At 57.5% G+C, this 348-nt stretch overlaps 1 protein-coding gene across 1 annotated transcript in view; it reads left to right on the top strand.

The window, feature by feature from the left end:
- Positions 1-348, top strand: part of VPS33A (vacuolar protein sorting 33 homolog A (S. cerevisiae)) — an 8,186-nt gene that overhangs the window by 672 nt on the left and 7,166 nt on the right. Inside the window, exon 2 of the mRNA XM_009580164.1 lies at positions 58-247. Within this exon, the coding sequence (XP_009578459.1) occupies positions 58-247 (190 nt within the window). The remainder of the gene's footprint in view (positions 1-57; positions 248-348) is intronic.

The raw sequence follows: 348 nt of genomic DNA, 5'->3' as shown, positions 1-348 counted from the left end.
TGGTTCCCTGTGCAGCCGAGTTACTGTTTGCTCTGCTCCTGCCTGTGACTCTTCCAGGGAAGACAGAGGCCGTTCTCCCCAGAGGGACTTCCACATCCTCTTCGTGCCACGCCGCAGCCTGCTCTGCGAGCAGTGGCTGAAGGAGCAGGGCGTGCTGGGGTCCTTCATCCACCGAGAGCAGTACAGCCTGGACTTGATACCCTTCGATGGAGACCTGCTCTCCATGGAGTCTGAGAACGCATTCAAGGTAAGTGCTTGTCTCATCCTCGAGGAAAAACGCTGTGTGTTTCTGTGTTGGCTGTTGATGTTCGGCAGAGAGGCTCTCGGTGACCTGCTCAGCAGGGAAGG

Source organism: Fulmarus glacialis, unplaced genomic scaffold (genome assembly GCF_000690835.1).
Source record: "Fulmarus glacialis isolate BGI_N327 unplaced genomic scaffold, ASM69083v1 scaffold13016, whole genome shotgun sequence".
NCBI classification, from domain to species: Eukaryota; Metazoa; Chordata; class Aves; order Procellariiformes; family Procellariidae; genus Fulmarus; species Fulmarus glacialis.
This window is presented reverse-complemented; position numbering and strand designations above follow the sequence as displayed.